At 54.3% G+C, this 15,388-nt stretch overlaps 2 protein-coding genes across 2 annotated transcripts; both read left to right on the forward strand.

Moving 5' to 3' along the window:
• Window positions 1-329: 329 nt before the first annotated feature.
• Window positions 330-4,567, forward strand: LOC119802866 (kallikrein-12-like). Its single transcript, XM_038314053.1, has 6 exons — window positions 330-366; window positions 743-902; window positions 1,835-1,837; window positions 2,027-2,283; window positions 3,123-3,256; window positions 4,412-4,567. Exons 1-6 carry the CDS (start codon window positions 330-332, stop codon window positions 4,565-4,567), a joined length of 747 nt encoding a protein of 248 aa, XP_038169981.1.
• A 2,994-nt stretch (window positions 4,568-7,561) lies between these two features.
• LOC119802870 (kallikrein-11) lies at window positions 7,562-9,887 on the forward strand. The gene is made up of 5 exons (XM_038314058.1): window positions 7,562-7,628; window positions 7,942-8,098; window positions 8,547-8,812; window positions 9,133-9,269; window positions 9,735-9,887. Exons 1-5 carry the CDS (start codon window positions 7,589-7,591, stop codon window positions 9,885-9,887), a joined length of 753 nt encoding a protein of 250 aa, XP_038169986.1. The 5' UTR covers window positions 7,562-7,588.
• Window positions 9,888-15,388: the final 5,501 nt, after the last annotated feature.

Here is a 15,388-nt window from a genome sequence, read left to right on the forward strand (position 1 = left end):
AACCATGCCCTGCCCTGTCTTCCTCATCCTCTTCCACCCCACACCACACGGAAATTGGATGAGCTAGGCTGAGGTATCAGGTGGGGCATCATGCGCGACAGGTGGACACTAGGAGAGTTGACCGGCAGATGGAAGGGCAGGCAGGCAGGTGAACAGGGAGACAGCAGAGGAGACAGAGAGGCTGGCAAACAGGTGAGAAGGGGTCAGATGAAGGCAGCGAGGGTGTGGCCTGGGGGAAAGGGGGCAGAAGAGGGGGCAGACGTGGGAACACGGACAGGGGTGAGTTCAGATACCCCACCTTTCCTGGCAGACCTTGGACGCAGCCCACCATGAGGCTCAGCATCTTCTTGTTCCTGTGTATTGTGGGTGAGTTTTCTGAGCCAGAGTGGGGTGGGGAGTGGCGGGGGAAGAGTGGTGGCCTTTCCTTCCCCCATGATAAAGTCCTATGCATCCCCCACCCCAAACCTGGTACTGAGGATAGGGGAAGCAGCCAAGCCTGCTTAAGTGTCTTGCTGCATGGGTGGGTCTGCGGCAACATCCAGCTCTCTCTTCTTCATCTCCCATCTTCTTGTTTGTTTTGTTTTTCTGAAGCTTGTGACAGACCCCCTCCCCTGCCTCTGCCTCCAGAGAGCTGAGGTGACACACATGCAGCCTCACACACACTCAGCGGCTGTCTCCTCGTCTCCTCCCACCCACAATCTTCATGTCTAATCCCATTTCTCTGGCCTACCCCTGACCTCAGGTCTCAGTCAGGCTGACAGCGTGAAGATCTTTAATGGTGCTGAGTGTGTGAAGAACTCACAGCCTTGGCAGGTGGGGCTGTTCCATGGCAAATATCTGCGCTGTGGTGGCGTCCTTGTGGATCGCAAGTGGGTCCTTACAGCTGCTCACTGCAGTGGCAAGTAAGCCCCCCCGGGGAGCCCCCTCAGGAAGAGCAAAGCAGGGGGCCAGAGGGAGAGCAGGCCTCCCTTGATGGTGTCTAGTGTCACAGGTCAGCTTCGGGTTAGAGGTGCAGAACTTCCTGAAGTAGGGCTGGAGCTGCCAGGTGGGATGAGGTGTGCCATGGGTGGAGGACCTGGGATGGTGCCTCTGTTCCTCTCCCATTTCCTCCTCCTTTCCCATACAGCATTTATCACCAGCCCTGGGCATCTCCTGACCCCAGTTAGACTCAGGGTATCACTAAACTTGAGTCACAAACTGTACCCCAAGAAGCCAAGTTCAGCCACCCTTCCGTGAGAAGCCAATTAAAACAGATAAATTAATAATAGAAAACAGATGTATTCACTGTGGCCCCATCAGGAAGAGGCAAATAGGTCAGTGACCCCTCCAATCCATCTCAGGCTCCTGACGTGAGGCTGAAGTGCAGATAGAGGGCTAGCGATATGCGTATCTAAGCCGTCCAAGATGTGCTGGCCGCCATTGACCCACCGCTGTCCGGGCCTCAACCATAAAGTGTCTGACAAGTGTGAAATCGGGAGACAAATCATACTCTGGTTGGCACCTTTTCCCGGCATGAGATTCCTAAGGAGATATTCCCATTCCTTTGGGTCCATTATTCCACTAATCCGACAGACACTAGTGTCTCTTTAGAATATCTTCGCTTTGCCTGTTGGTGGTACATACCTCTAAGTAGACAAAAACACTAACCAGCACCCTGAGCCATCTCCCCAGATCCCAGATGATCCACTTTCTAGGTCTAGACTTTGCTGTGAAAGAGGAGCCAGGTGTCAAGGGACCAAGAGGCTCCATGCAGGACAAGTGTACTCCTTACCCATTGCTCAGTCAACAGCCCTGGTAACATTGCTGGTATGGGCTATGGGGACAAATATGGCAGCCGGTATAGCAGAAGACATCCCTACCCCATGACCCCTGCTGTGAAAGAGCAGCAGAGAAAGACCATGGGAGTAGAAGACTAACCCAACATGCAGAGGTGATGGGGTACAGAAACCTATGACGAGAGAAAGCTACAGACAGAGAGAGGTAAGGGGTGGCCTATCTGCCACCCATTGACCAACTGCACCCTCAGGTACTTGGTGCGCCTTGGGGAGCACAGCCTCACCAGACTGGACTGGACAGAGCAGCTGAGGCTCATCACCTTCTCCATGACACACCCCAGCTACCAGGGTGTCCATCGGAACCACGAGCATGATCTTCGACTCCTGCGACTGGGCAGACCCGTCCGCCTGACCCATGCTGTCCGGCCCCTGGCCCTGCCCACCTCCTGTGCACCTATGGGGACCATGTGTCGTATTTCAGGATGGGGTATCACAAACAAACCATGGGGTAAGAGGGTCCTGAGGTTGGGGGTGAGGGATAGAGGGTAAGAGGTCAAGTCGTTCACTTCAGAGCATGGGGATGGGGTTAATCATCGGGGGCAAGGGTCATGGAAAGCCGGAGTCTTTGGAGTCAGAGAGGTTAGGGGGTGAGTGTAGAGTCAGAAGCCAGGGGTCAGAGGTCAGAGTAATTGCCAGGGGTTATCAGGGCATCTGACCCATGGGCTCAGGTATCAGAGGTCATAACAGAGCTGGTACCTGCTAGGCCTCTAATCCCAGGTCCTCTGGAGGCTGCAGTAAGAGGGGAGAAAGTTCAAGGCCAGCCTCTCTTACAGAACAGGAGCCTGTCTCAAACTAAGATAACAATGTCTGTAGATGTGGCTCAGTGGTGGAACCCCTATGTCCTAGGTTCTGTCTCTACCAGGGATGGGAAGCTGAGGTCGCTGGATCACAGTCTGATCAGAATCTTTCTCGTGTCACATTTAGAAGTCATTGGGTCTGAGCCAGGGTCTGTGGTCTAGAATATGGGGCCAAATGTCCTGAAATCAGAAGACTTTTTTTTTTTTTTGAGATGAAGTAAACAAAAATTTGGAAGCTGTGGAACTGGGGTCAGAGGTTAATGTGTTCAGGAGGTGGAAGATATGAAGTGAGATCAAGAAATAATGAGGTCAAAGGACCAGGCCTCTGGCCTGGGGACAGGGTCACCATAGTGATCTTTCATGAAACTGAGAATGTTTCGGATGGCAGTGAGGCTGAGTGGAGGGGTAGTTTGGATCAAATGTCCTTGGGAAGAATGCAACCTCAAGGTAGGGATCTCAGAGGGTCTACATCACCCATCTTTATCCCCAGACCCATTCCCAGACCGGCTCCAATGCCTTGACCTCTCCATTGTCTCCAATGCCACATGCCAAGCCGTGTTCCCTGGAAGAGTGACAGAGAATATGGTGTGTGCGGGTGGTGAAGCCGGGAAGGACGCCTGTCAGGTGAATCAACTCAGGGTGATGATGACCACTGGGGACAGAAAGTAGGTGATGGAGGAAGAAAGGAAGATGAACGGTGGGGGGAGCTCAAGAGGGACACTGAGGCAGACTGGAGGCGGAGCAGGGAGTTTTAGTAGAGTTCTTAATGCCATAACAGACAGAGAGAGACAACAGCATGGCAGGGGCTCTGAGCACCGGAGACAGAGAGCATGATGGGACTCTGAGGAGGAACCAGAGTCCACATGGCAAAAGAAGAGGGTGTTCTTTTTTATCTTCGTTGAGAGTGGGGAAGGTTTCACAGTAAGCCCCTGCAGCCAGGCTCTCTGGTACCCAGGCAGGAGGCAGGGGAGGGCAGGGCAACAGAAGCATGTATGGCCACCAATACTCACTTGGACTTAAACTCACTTCCCAGGAAAGGGATCCTGGTACCTGGAACTCTGCTGGCCAGGGCCTAGAAGACAGTATCTTTGTAGAACGCCTGTTGGTGTCTGTGAGAGGGGAAGAGGAGGCTTGCTGCCTTGAGCCGCAGCTGGATTCTGACTTCACCCTACAGAAGTGAGGGAAAGTAGGCAAAGTCCCAGACAAGGGCTGTGGAAGGGACTAGAAAGGAGAGGAGACAGCCTAAAAGAGGAAGAGACAGGGCATAGGAGGGAGGAGCCCAGAATGGAGGAGCAGGAGGCTGTAAAGAAGGAGAGTAAAACAGTCAGGCTGTGGAGGGCAGAGCAGTAGCCAGGATGGGGTCTGTCATGGCCCCTTTGCTGGCACCCCAAGGCTTTCTCCATACCATCAAGCAGCTGGGGTTACCCCATCTTTAAAGAGAGGAGGGTTGGGAAAAGAAGGTCACAAAACCAGCTGTGTCAATGTGTGACGTGACACGGCATCCTTAGTCTTGGGCACCTCAGAGGAGGCCACTCTATCATGGTGCCCAGAGACCAACCACCCTGTCAGGGCACTCTAATCTCAAACTCTAGCCCTCCTTTTCTGGGGTTGGGCCTGGAAGATAGCATTCTCTTCCCTTATTGGCCCCAGTGAGGTGGCTTCTTCCTTCCTATTGGCTAGCTGTTACAGTGTTCTTCCTGTGAACTATGCGTGCTCCCTTCTCCCAGGACATGGCTTGGAACCTCTTCTTGATGTAGCTGTCTCGCTTCTATCTTCTAGGGTGACTCTGGAGGACCCCTGGTGTGTAGAGGGGTTCTTCAAGGTCTGGTTTCCTGGGGATCTGTTGGGCCTTGCGGACAAAAAGGCATTCCAGGGGTCTATACCAAGGTCTGCAAATACGTCAGCTGGATCAGAACGGTCATCAAGAACAATTAACAGAACCGCGTGGTTCTGCCCAGGGGCCTCCTGACCCTCTGACACCTGTGTCTCCTCCTTCACCACTCCAAGGCCCACCTTTGTTGGTGTAGAGAGCCTTCTGAGAGCCCGATGGTGAAGAAAAGGCTGTGGAACTCTGAAATAAACATTATGCAATTGAGGGAAGGGGCTGCACCTGTCTGTTTAATGTACCGTTTAAGCCTGGAGGAAACGGGGAAGAGTGGTAGTTTTTGCTGGGCTTGGTAGCATAGGTCTGTGCTCTTGACTCTCAGGAGAAAAAGATGAAGAAGATAAGTTCAAGGTCATCCTGGAATACACAGTAAGTTTGAGGCCATTCTGGGTTTCATGAGACCCTGTCTCAAAAGCAAACAGGCCAGGCCTGGTGGTGGAGTCTTTAGTCCCCGGCTTTGGCAGGCAGCTTTCTGAGTTTGAGGCCAGCATGGTCTACAGAGTGAGCTCTAGGCCAGACAGAGCTACACAGTGAGAATCTGTTTCAAAAATCAAAGCTTTTTGTCTTAATTTTTAAATTAATATCATCTTTATCTTATGGTTATGGGTATTTTTCTGCATGTATGTCTGCATGTATGCCTGGTGCTCACTGAAGCCAGAAGAAGACATTGGATCCCCTGGAACTGAAGTTACACACAGCTGTGAGTCACTGTGTGGTTGCTGAGAATCGAACCAAGATCCTTTAGGAAGCGTAGTCAGTGCTCTTAACCACTGAACCATTGCTCTAGCCCCCACTTCTAGCTTTCTAATGAACTGGATATAAATGACCAGAGTGAGGGTGGCGTGTTAACCCTGACTGCACCACATCTGGAACGGAATGCCAGTCTGCTTCACTATGTCAGAGATGGTCCAAGCTGGCTCTGGGGACAAGACAACCCAGCTCAAGCAGCACAAGGCTGTGCCCGCCCATAGGTGCTGTCTCCACATTCTCTTCAGAAGACAGAAAGGAAGGCCTTGCTCAAAAATGCCAAAGAGGGGAGCTGGTGCGCTGATCGAAAAGCACAGGGGTGGCCTTTCCCAGCATCCTCTTGGCATTTGATCCCCCACTCCACCCCAAGGCAGGGCCGGCACCCCCATGCCACAGATTAGGGAGCTGAACTTCCCTGGGTGGGGCCTCCCGTCAACGTCACCTGGGTAGGAAGAGGCAGAGCCCGTAGGGTTTGAGGCCACGGTTGGCTGCCGGCAGAGCCTAGGCCTACTCCGCCTTGCCCCACATCTGGTTAGGGGAGAGAGGAGAGGAAGGCTCAGGAAAGAAAGATCTGAATGAAAACATAAGCTGTGAGAAGCGAGGCTTCAAACCTGGGGCTATCCGATGAGGAGGCCCAGGAGGCTGAAGAGTGACTGGAGATTTTCTACAGTGCCCAGTAAGTGCTGGAGACCTGGGCAGTGGAGGCTGGGGAGAGGAGGGAAGGGTCAGTAGGGATCGGAGGCCCACACAGGAGCCCGGGGCCCCTGGCACACCTGCTGAGGTTTCTTCCTCCCTTCTTGAGCCATGGCTGTCACAGGCCCTGACCTGCCTCCCCCACCATTCTGTCCTGCCCCTTTACCTGGCAAGCAGCCCCAACTCTGTGATGCCCCAGATTCCCCCCTTCTCTCTTTGGAAAGGACAAGGGAGGGCCCAAGGGAGGCCAAGGACCCCACTGGGCCCAGGCTGTGAGAAAGGAGAGGCCCGCAGGAGGAGAGGCAGAAATGGAGGCCTCAGAGAGGAGACAGAGACAGGCAGACGGAGATCTACAAAGGGATGGGACAGGACGAAGAGCTGAGACAAGAGGAGACAAGGATCCAAAGACATGCAGGGGCAGAAACCTAGTGGCAGAGAGACCAAAATCATACACAGTTTTATAGGATAGGAGAGGGGGCAGGGAGGACCTGAGACTTGGGAATTGCTGGAAAGGAGACGTGGCCACTGGGGAAAGATGGGCGTGGAGAGGTCATATCCTGTCTCCCAGACCCCAAGGCTGCCTTGGGAGGACCCCACACACACACCTTCCCCAGGGAGATAAAGCAGGGCTAGGAGCCCAGTCATCCTGGGCCTGCCTCGGGCCAACCCCCTACCTGCCTGCCTATCTGCCTGTCTGCTGGTGCTCAGACCTAACCTGCTGCAGCTGCCACCTCTGGCCTCTTTAGAGCCCTATCCCCAGAGCCCATGAGTGAGTCAGGAGGGAAGGGACAGTTCCCCCCACCCCCTGCCCAACCCATTCCAAGAGACTGCCATCCTAGAAGCTAGGCCTCTTCTGTCCCAGCATGCATTTCCACCTCTCATCTATCCTTGGAGGATGGGGAAGGACTTGAGACCACTCTCTGCATCTCTCTGTATCTCTCACCATCAAACTGCTGCCCCCAAACTCCATGACCTCTGTCCCCAATTTAGGTGGCGGAGTCCTGCCCTTCTCTCCCACCCCCACCAGCCAGGGCAGCTATAGGCACTGGCTGTCACTTAGCCAACTCCACCCAGCCCTGTCCAGCTGTCCTTCACAGGGGTTCAGCAAGGTGAAGAGAGGGACTTCACCAGTAGCAGAGAGACCCCACAGGCCCCTAGCACTGCTGTTGGGATGACCAAAATGAGGTCCTTACCCAGTGGCTGACCCTTTTCCTTTTGTCCTCCCCTCACTCAGAGGTGTGGAGCAAGCCAGGTTCCCAGGTGAGTGAGAAGAAAAATATTCTCTGAGATTTCCCCAGGGGGCTTCCTCCTCCACTGGCAACCTAAAGCAAGTGAGCCCAGAACCCTGCCCAGCAGAGCCCCTCCCAGCCACTTTGCTATTCTCCTCGACACCCAGGAAGCTGCCAGCCAAGGGCTCTCCAGAAGTTTAAGATTCTTCTTACAGCTTGGGGGGTGGTGTGAGAATCAGGAGGTTCCCTTGGGAGAAGGCAGCTGGTCAGAGAAGCAGAGCCACAGCAGGTGAGGGAGAGAGGAGAAACCACAAGCCAGCCTCCCCATCTCCTGTTAAAGTGATTAGGCCTTCCTCCTTGTCCCCAGGGGAGCCTGGAGCCCATCCTGCTCTGCTTCGGGCCATGACGATTCTGCGATTCATCGCACTTGCTCTGATGACAGGTACGGTGGAGCTTAGGGGGACATGTGGGGCCCCCCTCTCCTACTCTAAGTCTTCTCCCCTACAATCCAGGTGGGGGGGGGGGTCACTGTAAGCTGGTCTGAGCTATACCAGACCTGATGAAGTGAATCTCAGAAGAGGAGGAGGGGAGCTGGGTCACTTCAAAAGCTCTAGCTCTAACGACCTAGAAGCACAGTCTTATGCCTGCACATGTATGTCAGCTAAGACTTTTGCTCTTCCCCACCCTCATTTCTGGGGGTTCCTCTACCAGCCTAACTCCTTTTATGCTTACACCTCATCTTTTGCCCCCTTCAGGGCATGTAGGGGGAGAGACGAGGATCATCAAGGGTTACGAGTGCAACCCTCATTCCCAGCCATGGCAGGTGGCCCTCTTTCAGAAGACACGACTTCTCTGTGGGGCAACCCTCATCGCCCCCAAATGGCTCCTGACAGCAGCCCACTGCCGCAAGCCGTGGGTGCGGGGGCTGGGGCGGGGCTGGGAGGGGGCTGGAGATGGAGAGATGGATGGAGAGGGGCTGGGTTAGAGAGTACATGGGGGTGGCAGTAGCTGGTGAGGGGATTGGGGATGGTGTGGCATTAGCGTGGATGCTGAGAGTGTGATCAAGACTGCGTGTGTGTGTGTGTGTGTGTGTGTGTGTGTGTGTGTGTGTGTGTGATCTGTGGGACTGGAGATGGAGGGGTGGGGATGGAGTGGGGTTAGGTTGTCCCGTGAAAATCTAGTTGGGTTGATGACAGAGGGATAAGGTGTCCTTAGTGTGGGTGATGTTAGTCTGGTCAGGATAAGAATGGAGGGGTGAGTGATGCTGGGGGTGAGATGGGGCTGAGTGTTCATCTCTCCCTCCCCACCCCTGCCCTGTCCTCCTACCTTCCCACCTCTGACCACGCCTCTCCCACCTCAGCCATTACGTGGTCCTCCTTGGAGAGCACAATCTGGAGAAGACAGATGGCTTTGAGCAGAAGCGAACAGCCACTGAGTCCTTCCCTCACCCCGGCTTCAACAACAGCCTCCCCAATAAAGACCACCGGAATGACATCATGCTGGTGAAGATGTCCTCTCCTGCTGTCATCACCCGAGCTGTGCGGCCACTCACCCTGTCCTCACACTGCGTCACTGCGGGCACCAGCTGCCTCATTTCTGGATGGGGCACCACGTCCAGCCCCCAGTGTAGGGGCTCCCTGGGGAAAACATGATGGGGTGGAAGATGGGATGTGGGGAATGGAGACCAGATGAGTCTTCAGAGATAAAGACCAGAGTCACTCAAAGGCTATCAAGAGAGGGAAAGGGAAATTCTGGGAGACTCACTTTGGGGCCTCAAGAGTGGGGTCAGTGGGGTCAGAGATAATGCATGGAGAGCAAGCAGTATGAAGAACTGATTCATAACATGGCTGTTGCTATAGTCACAAGCATAGAGATGGGTGTTGGCTGCTGTGGTGGGGCTGGAGAATCAGGTGCTCACTGCTCACCCTCCACTGCTGTCCCCTCAGTGCGCCTGCCTCATTCCTTGCGATGTGCTAACGTCTCCATCATCCAACACAAGGAGTGTGAGAGTGCCTACCCGGGCAACATCACAGAGACCATGCTGTGTGCCAGTGTTCGGAAGGAGGGCAAGGACTCCTGCCAGGTAAGCGAGCAGGGGCTGGGTCTCCAGCCACATACCCATACCCAACCTCACTCACATCTTTACTGGCATACCCTAACCCCAATCATCCCCAATCCCAGCTGCCATTTCTGATGTCAACACAATTGCTGTCTGCCCATGCTTACCCTCATTAAACTCCAGCCTCCCATCAAATTTCTCTGGCCCCTAAACCAACATATATCTGTATGTATGTATGTATTTATGTATGTATGTGTGTGTGTACATGCACATATAAATATGTGAATATGTATATATATTTATATATAAATTATAAATATATTTATATATATTTCTCACCCAGAATCCCAGTTTCATCTCCCAACCTTTCGCCAGTCCCACCATTGTCGAATTCTTCCTTTGCCTGCTTCCCACCTCCACCACTGTCCTCACTCCCATCAGAAGCCCCTCCCCCCCGACTTTTACTCATTGTGCCTCCTCTCGTGTCAGGGTGACTCTGGAGGCCCTCTGGTCTGTAATGGCTCTCTTCAAGGCATCATCTCCTGGGGTCAGGACCCGTGTGCGGTCACCAGAAAGCCTGGTGTCTACACAAAAGTCTGCAAATATATTGACTGGATCCACGAGATTATGAGAAACAACTAAAGGGGACCTGCTTGTCACCACGCAACCCCTCCAAGCTCTTCTTAATGTTTTGACTTCTGCTCATTCCTCCCTAAGAAGCCCTCAGCTAGGACCCTCGCGTGTACTCTCTTCAACCCACTGTGGATATAGTATAGGAAATGCTCTGCGCCTGATGATCAACTTGGGGCTTGGAACAAATTCTGGCTTGACCTAAGTTGTGACTTTAGATATGATCATCACTGGCTTGGTTTGGTTGTTTTGTTGTTGTTGTTGTTGTTTTGTCCCCAGTCCTAAAGTCCTGGCTTATCCCAGGGTTTCAATAAATATTTGTTAAGTGATAAAATGGTTCTAATTCAATGTCATCTGCATTCAAATCCTGACCCAGACGGCTTTTCAATGATTTATGTGTGTTGAGTCTTTGCCTGCTTGTCTCTATATGCTCCACATGCCTGCTTGATGCCTGAGAAGTCCAGAAGAGGGCATCTGGTCCCCTGGCCACCATATGGGTGCTGGGAACCAAACCCGGGGCCTCGGCAAGAGCAGTAAGTCCTCTGAACTGCCGAGCCGTCTCTTCAGCCCTCCAGAGCCTGTAAATGTTACTAACCAACTAAATGCTCATACCCCCCTAGGAGAATGGTCCTATTTTCTGTTGACAAGAAAGTAGGTACAGATAGACGAAGTCATTTGTCACAGCCAGAGAAGTGAAAGACTGGAGAATTTAAAAGCCCCATGACAGTCTTAACTATCAAGATGATGCCACGTTACCGCTTAGTTCATTTTCTTTTTATGTTACTTTAATTTTTATTTTTACATTTACTCATTCATGGAGGGGGTGCTCATGCCATGGCACACATGCAGAAGTGTGCAACTTGTAAGAGCCAGTTGTCTCCTTCACCATGTAGGGTCCAACCGGGTTGGCAGCAAGCGCCCTTGCCTGCCAAGCCATCTTGCAGGCCAGGCAGAAAGAACTCAGTTCAGCTCCCTCACGGCTTTCAGTTTCTCGTCCTCCACGGAAAACTGCACATGCGCAAGTGTATAATAACAGTGAGCGCGTCTGCATGCGTGGAGGAAGAGGTAGAAAGAAGGCTGCCATCATTTTCAAAATGTCGGGATTCAGTTCACTGAGGTCAGATTTGATTGGTATCTGCAGTCAAAGGACAGGAAAGCAGAACGGAAATTCCTAGCACCTTTAACATGTTTCGAAGGCTCTGTAGCTGCAGGTGGCTGGTGGCTGCTACAACATAGCCACTGTAGCAAACGCTCTGGACAGAGCTGAGCCAGGCAAAAGATTCCCCAGACAACACAGATGTTCTGTTCAGCTCTTGGAGAGAGATTGCTGGCACAAGGAAGAACTCAGAGCTGGAACTAGATAGAATCTTCTGGTTGTTAGGCGGACTTGCTTGCTGTGTGACCTCTTATGAGTCACAACCCTCTCTGAGCCTCCCATTCCTCACCCAAAATGAGGGTGTTAGCTGAAGTGATGTGGCCTGCCCCTTGCAGCCTGGGCCTCCTGTGATTCACCAGCTTGCGTGTCAGCTAGAGACACGCAGGAAGGATGCAAGATGCTCACACAGGTTTAGCTCAAAGCTATAGACTCCCACCCCACCCCCCTAAGCACACGCTGAGACACAAGGAGCCTACTGTTTCTTGGTTTAGAGCTTGGGAGTTTGTCTGTGTCCTTCCCACTTTTTCCTTCCACCCCCTGAGCCACCCCTCCTCTCCCCCTCCCTGCGCCCTCACTCACCATTCTATCACCCCGGGCTCCCAGAAGACTTGACCTCCCCTCCTCCCACCACACCTGGGAACACTTCTCAGAACAGGGCATGGGGAACCCCCAAGGAAGCCAGCTCCAAAAGGTGTTCCTGTCACCAGCAGAAGCCTGTATTCCAGGGCCCCTCCCGGAGCAGGAATCTGGGGCCCTGGTTGAGTGCCAGCCCCACCCACGTTATAATTAGGGAGAGGGAAAGAGAGGGAGTGAATCCCTGAGGGGAGGGTGGGGAAAGCTTCCGGGATCTTGGGGGTTAAAAGGGAAGGTCTGGCCAGGGGTCCCTGGTCAGAGCTCTGTTTGCAGCCCACACTGCAGGGCAAGAGACACTTCTGAGTCTCCTCCCTCCTTCTCACTGGCGACTTCCAGGTGAAGCGGGATGTACCCCACCCTGGTTGGGGTGGATGGCGAGAGGATGGGTGGGGACCCTGGGCAACGGGCAGCAACCCTTTTGTAGCTTCGATATCCCTGTAACATGGGGAAGTCCCTAGGCTCTGAGGTTAGGAAGAGGCTCCCACGGGCTTTGAGCAGGACCCCCCCCCCCACACACACACACACGAAGGAGTGTGGACCTGGGGATCAGCGTGGCTGGTGGCCAAGAAAGACTGGGTGCACAAATCGCCCCCCCCTCTGGAGGAGCAAGGACTGAAGTCCTGAGGGTCCCTGGAGAGGCCCTGCTGAGGTATCCCAGGGGCGCTGAGGCAGGGGTCTTGATGGGGAACATCTGTTTTAGCCCTCCATTCCCGCATCGGCAAGCCAGGTGTCAGCCATGAGTGCCCCACTCCTCTACTTCTCCACCTCCTCTGGTGCTTTGGCCCTAGTGAAGTTGCTGCTGCCGCTACTGATGGTGCAATTCTGGGGTGAGCCTGGGGCCGGGGGCGACGGGAGGGAAGGGCCAGGACCGGAGGCGGAGGGAGTGTGGCCGCTGCAACGATACTCAGCCCTCCCTCCTAGACCCCCCCCCCCCAGCACCCACATAGCCAGTCCAAGCAAGATCCACTCTTGGGTGGGCTCTGTCCCCTGAGGCTGTGCCTCCCTGGAACAGAACCCAGACCCTTGGCTCCAGCAGCTTCTCCTATCCTGCTTTGCATGCCTTCTCACCCCTTGCAGACCCATTCCGTCCCTGCCTTTTCCTAACAGAGGTCCTACAGTATGTCTAGTCTGCTGCTGTGCAGAGCGGAGCCCTCCTTCTGCCCCTTCCCTTCCCTCCTGCAGATCCTTCCCCACCTGTCTAGTGCTTCACCCAGTCCCTTATCGCCCAGTCCCTTTACTGTTCCACTGTGTCCCTGTCTCCTGCTCCTCACTGCCCCTACTGTGTGTCCTGTCTCCTGCTCCTCACTGCCCCTACTGTGTGTCCTGTCTCCTGCTCCCCACTGCCCCTACTGTGTGTCCTGTCTCCTGCTCCCCACTGCCCCTACTGTGTGTCCTGTCTCCAGCTCCTCACTGCTGGACTGAACTCTGTCTCTGCTCCTCACTGCGCTGTCTCTTCCCTTTACCGCCTCACTGTATTCTGTCCTTACCCCTTACTACCCAACTGAGTCCCGTTCTTGCCCCTCTCTGCGCCCCCACCCACCCGCTTAGGTCTGCATCTGGTCTCTGGCCCCTAGGCTAGAGCCCAGCCTTTCCTACACCGTCTTCCCCCGACTTTCTCCCTCCATCCTCAGCCCTGAGGTGTTGTCGCCCCATTCCATTATAACCCCTCCTGCCCTTTCACGCTTCTCTGCAACCGGTTTGCAGGATTCCGTAATTCTCCCACTGTTCACGATCCAGCTGCGCCCCCTGCAGACCAATCTGGTAAAACTCGGCACTGACCCGGTACCCAACCCCAAGCAGGCGAGCCCTGATCCCCCGCTTCTCTACCCAGCCGCGCAGGCGCTATTGCTTCCGGGAAATGCCACGCAGGTGGACCTTGAGACGGCTAGCGTCCCGTGCACGCGTGGCTCACAACCCTGGCAGGTCTCCCTCTTCCACAACCTCCAGTTCCAATGCGCGGGTGTCCTCGTCGACCGGAACTGGGTGCTCACGGCCGCACACTGCTGGAGAAAGAAGTAAGGGACGCTCCAGGGGCAGCCACCGAGGGGCCGCCACGGAGGGCGGGAAGGATGGGGCTCAGGCACTCGCCCAGCTCCCTCAGATTAGGGGTGGCAGCCATCCAACAAAAGAGGCAGGATTGTAGTTGCACCGCCAGAGGATGCTGTAGGCCCATAGCACCTGTACGCCGCAGAAGTCAGGGACTGTTGTAGTCAGTATTTAAGACAAAACAAAAACAATCTCTCTCGCCCCCCCCCCAAAAAAAAACCCACTGTCGTCCCTTCATGTGCCTGTCATGCAGGGAGAAATGGCAGGTGACACGGAGAAAAGAAAGACTGGCATACCCAACGAGTTGAGACATCAGCTTTCTTTCAACCCTCAAACTCCTACTCCCTTGCTCAGACTCAGGGGTTCAGTCCCCAGCCCTCTTCCCTCAGACCCAGGAGTCTGGGCTCCAGTCTCTTTCATCAGACCCAGGGGTTCAGACCCCAGCTTTCTGCCTCAGTACCAGGGGAGTAGCCCCAGTTCCTCTCCCAGAACTCTCTGATCTCAGGAGCTCCACTTCACTCCCGACCCTCTGACCCAACAAGGACTGGGCTCCGTCTCCATAAAGGTTTTATGTCTGTCTGACTATTTCTCTCCCAGGCCACTGAGGGCTCGAATTGGGGATGATCACCTGCTGCTTTTCCAGAAGGAACAGCTTCGGTCCACAAATTCTCCCGTTTTCCACCCCAAGTACCAGCCTTGCTCAGGCCCGGTCCTGCCACACCGCTCAGATGAGCATGACCTCATGCTGCTGAAGCTGAGGAGTCCTGTCGTGATAACGCCCAACGTGCATCCCGTGCAACTGCCCTTCCAGTGCTCCCAGCCAGGGCAGGAGTGCCAGGTCGCAGGCTGGGGGACCACAGCCTCCCGCAGAGGCAAGAACTGGGAGGGAGGAGTCTACCTTAGGGAGGAGGGCTGGATTGATTTCTGGGTTTCTAGAGAGGCTGGCACCCTGATTCTCAGGAAAGAGGCTTAGGGAGGACCCTAGAAGTCTGAACTCCTGGATCTAAGAGTGGAGGAGTGAGTTTAGGTCCCCTAGGTGTGCGGGAGGAAGGCTTGGGACTGGATTCCCGGGTCTGGAGGAAAGGACTGACGGGGCCCTGTATGACTGGCCGTTTCTTCTTAGTGAAGTACAACAGAAGCCTAACCTGCTCCAGGGTAACTCTCCTTAGCCGGAAGCAGTGTGAGGTCTTCTACCCGGGCGTAATCACCAACAACATGATTTGTGCGGGGCTAGACAGAAGCCAGGACTCTTGCCAGGTAAGGACAGGTCAGGAAGCATTTCTGTGTCCTGGCTGGAGGGCAGAATAGGCAGTGCAGGAGCTGACTGCCTTCCACCACTTCCCTCCCCAGTCCTCAGTCCTCCCTACTCCTTAGTAGCCCGTTTCTCCACCCACTTCCTCCCTCAATCCATTTTACACCCTGCCAACCCCTATCCTGGTTCTTCTCACCTCTGATGAGTCACAATTCCAATTGCAAACTCATCACATCTCTGCTGTCACCCCCAAGTCCCTTACCACCCTTGTGATATCATTCCAGCCCATGGCAGCATCTTCTGTGTCCTAACCCAGCAATAGCTCCCCAACAGTGGCAGCTCTTACCTCATGATGTCTCCTTCCTCCCGTTTTCAGAGTGACTCTGGTGGCCCACTGGTGTGTGACAACACCCTGCATGGCATCCT

This window comes from Arvicola amphibius, chromosome 12 (genome assembly GCF_903992535.2).
Source record: "Arvicola amphibius chromosome 12, mArvAmp1.2, whole genome shotgun sequence".
NCBI lineage: Eukaryota > Metazoa > Chordata > Mammalia > Rodentia > Cricetidae > Arvicola > Arvicola amphibius.